Source organism: Emiliania huxleyi (assembly GCF_000372725.1).
Source record: "Emiliania huxleyi CCMP1516 chromosome Unknown EMIHUscaffold_17, whole genome shotgun sequence".
NCBI lineage: Eukaryota > Haptophyta > Isochrysidales > Noelaerhabdaceae > Emiliania > Emiliania huxleyi.
Window position 1 is genome coordinate 647,291 of NW_005200881.1, and position 1,459 is coordinate 648,749.

The 1,459-nt window shown below is 65.0% G+C and overlaps 1 protein-coding gene across 1 annotated transcript in view; it reads right to left on the reverse strand.

Moving 5' to 3' along the window:
* The window catches only part of EMIHUDRAFT_202759 (hypothetical protein), a gene marked incomplete at both ends in the record, with an annotated part of 3,459 nt that extends 2,453 nt beyond the window's left edge, over nucleotides 1-1,006 (reverse strand). Inside the window, 2 exons of the mRNA XM_005784520.1 lie at nucleotides 80-259; nucleotides 479-1,006. Coding sequence (XP_005784577.1) covers nucleotides 80-259; nucleotides 479-1,006 — 708 coding nt within the window. The remainder of the gene's footprint in view (nucleotides 1-79; nucleotides 260-478) is intronic.
* Nucleotides 1,007-1,459: the final 453 nt, after the last annotated feature.

The following is a 1,459-nucleotide window of genomic DNA, read 5'->3' on the forward strand; positions in this document are numbered from 1 at the left end:
GGGGGGGGGGGGGGGAGGTGCGCGTCGCTGTGTGGTGGCGCGCGCCCATCTTGCTCGCGCTCGACTCGAGCGCGTCCACGTTGAAAGGCCAGGTACCGAGGATTTCGTCCGCGACCTTGAGTCCGCCGGCCACGACGTTGCAGTTCTCCGTTATATCCGTCACGTTGTTGTCGTAGAGCGTGTCGCAGACGTCCGCGACGGTGAAGTTGCATTCCTTGGTGAAGTTGCAGTCCTTCAGCGTCTCCAGCACCGGCTCCACCTGTCGGCGGGGGGGCGTGTCGCAGTGAGTCCGGAGCGACGGTGTCCCTCTCAGAGGGTTCCGGGGCACATGGCGCCAGAGAGTGCGGGGCATGGCGCCGCGGGCTCTCGCGCCGTTTCGATGGCGTTGATGATGGTCGTGAGCGGGCCAGAGACCTGCGGCGGCAGGCGGGCGGGCATGGACGGAGCTCGGAGGGAGGCGGTGCAGGGCTGTGATGACAGGCGCAGGTTGTGGTTTCTGCTTCGCCTGCGAGCAGCCTTCATCGCCCGCGAGCGAGACGATGAAGCCGGTGCCCATGATGAGCACGAGCGCTACGCTGATAGCGAGCGAGGCGATCGTCAGCAGGTGGAGGAGGAAGACGGCGATGCTGTACGCGCAGCCGCGAGTGCACGAGAGGACGCGGCCGAGCCGGCCACGCGACTCGCGCGCCTCTTGCTTCTCGTCCTCGGTGGGCAGGTCGCGGAGGAAGATGCAGCGGCAGTAGAGGCCGTAGACAGCAACGAGCAACGGGGTGACCATCACGACCGCCATCGACACGATGGCGATGACGCTCACCATGTTGCCCTTGCCCAGGAGCTCATTTGCGTCGTCCACGGCAACGCTGGCAACGGCGACTCCGGCGATGGCGATGCCCACCGCGAGCATGGCGGACAGGGGAAACGGACCGGGCGGCGCGGATGACATACTCTGCCAGACACAGCTCATGCTCCGCCCAAGGCAGGAGCGCACGCCGTCGGCGACCGCCATTGTGCACCAGCGCCGGTATCGATTGACTGGCGTGCTCGCGAAGATTTTCACGGCTTTCGAGCAATCATCCGCCGCTCGGAGCGTATGGCGAACGGATTTCCCCGAGGGCTCTTGGGGTGTGTGATAGAGCGAGCTGGGGATGGGTGGGGATGGGTGGGGATGGGTGGGGATGGGTGGGGATGGCGGATGGGTGGGGATGGGTGGGGATGGGTGGGGACCTCGGGGATCAGCGGGACACGTCGGCCGCACGCTCTACAGCTGTACATGTACATGTTGTACGTCAAAGTTGTGAAGTACCTTCGATTGGGCGTCTTCTGCAGCAGTCCCTTTGATGGGAGGCCCCAGGGTGGGGGCCACCTCGAACCCCTAGCCAGGGATTCGAGCGGTCTCGCGGCCAGACTGCCCCCCTAGATTTTAGGGTCTGAGAGTAGATTTTAGGGGAGTCTTCCAAAG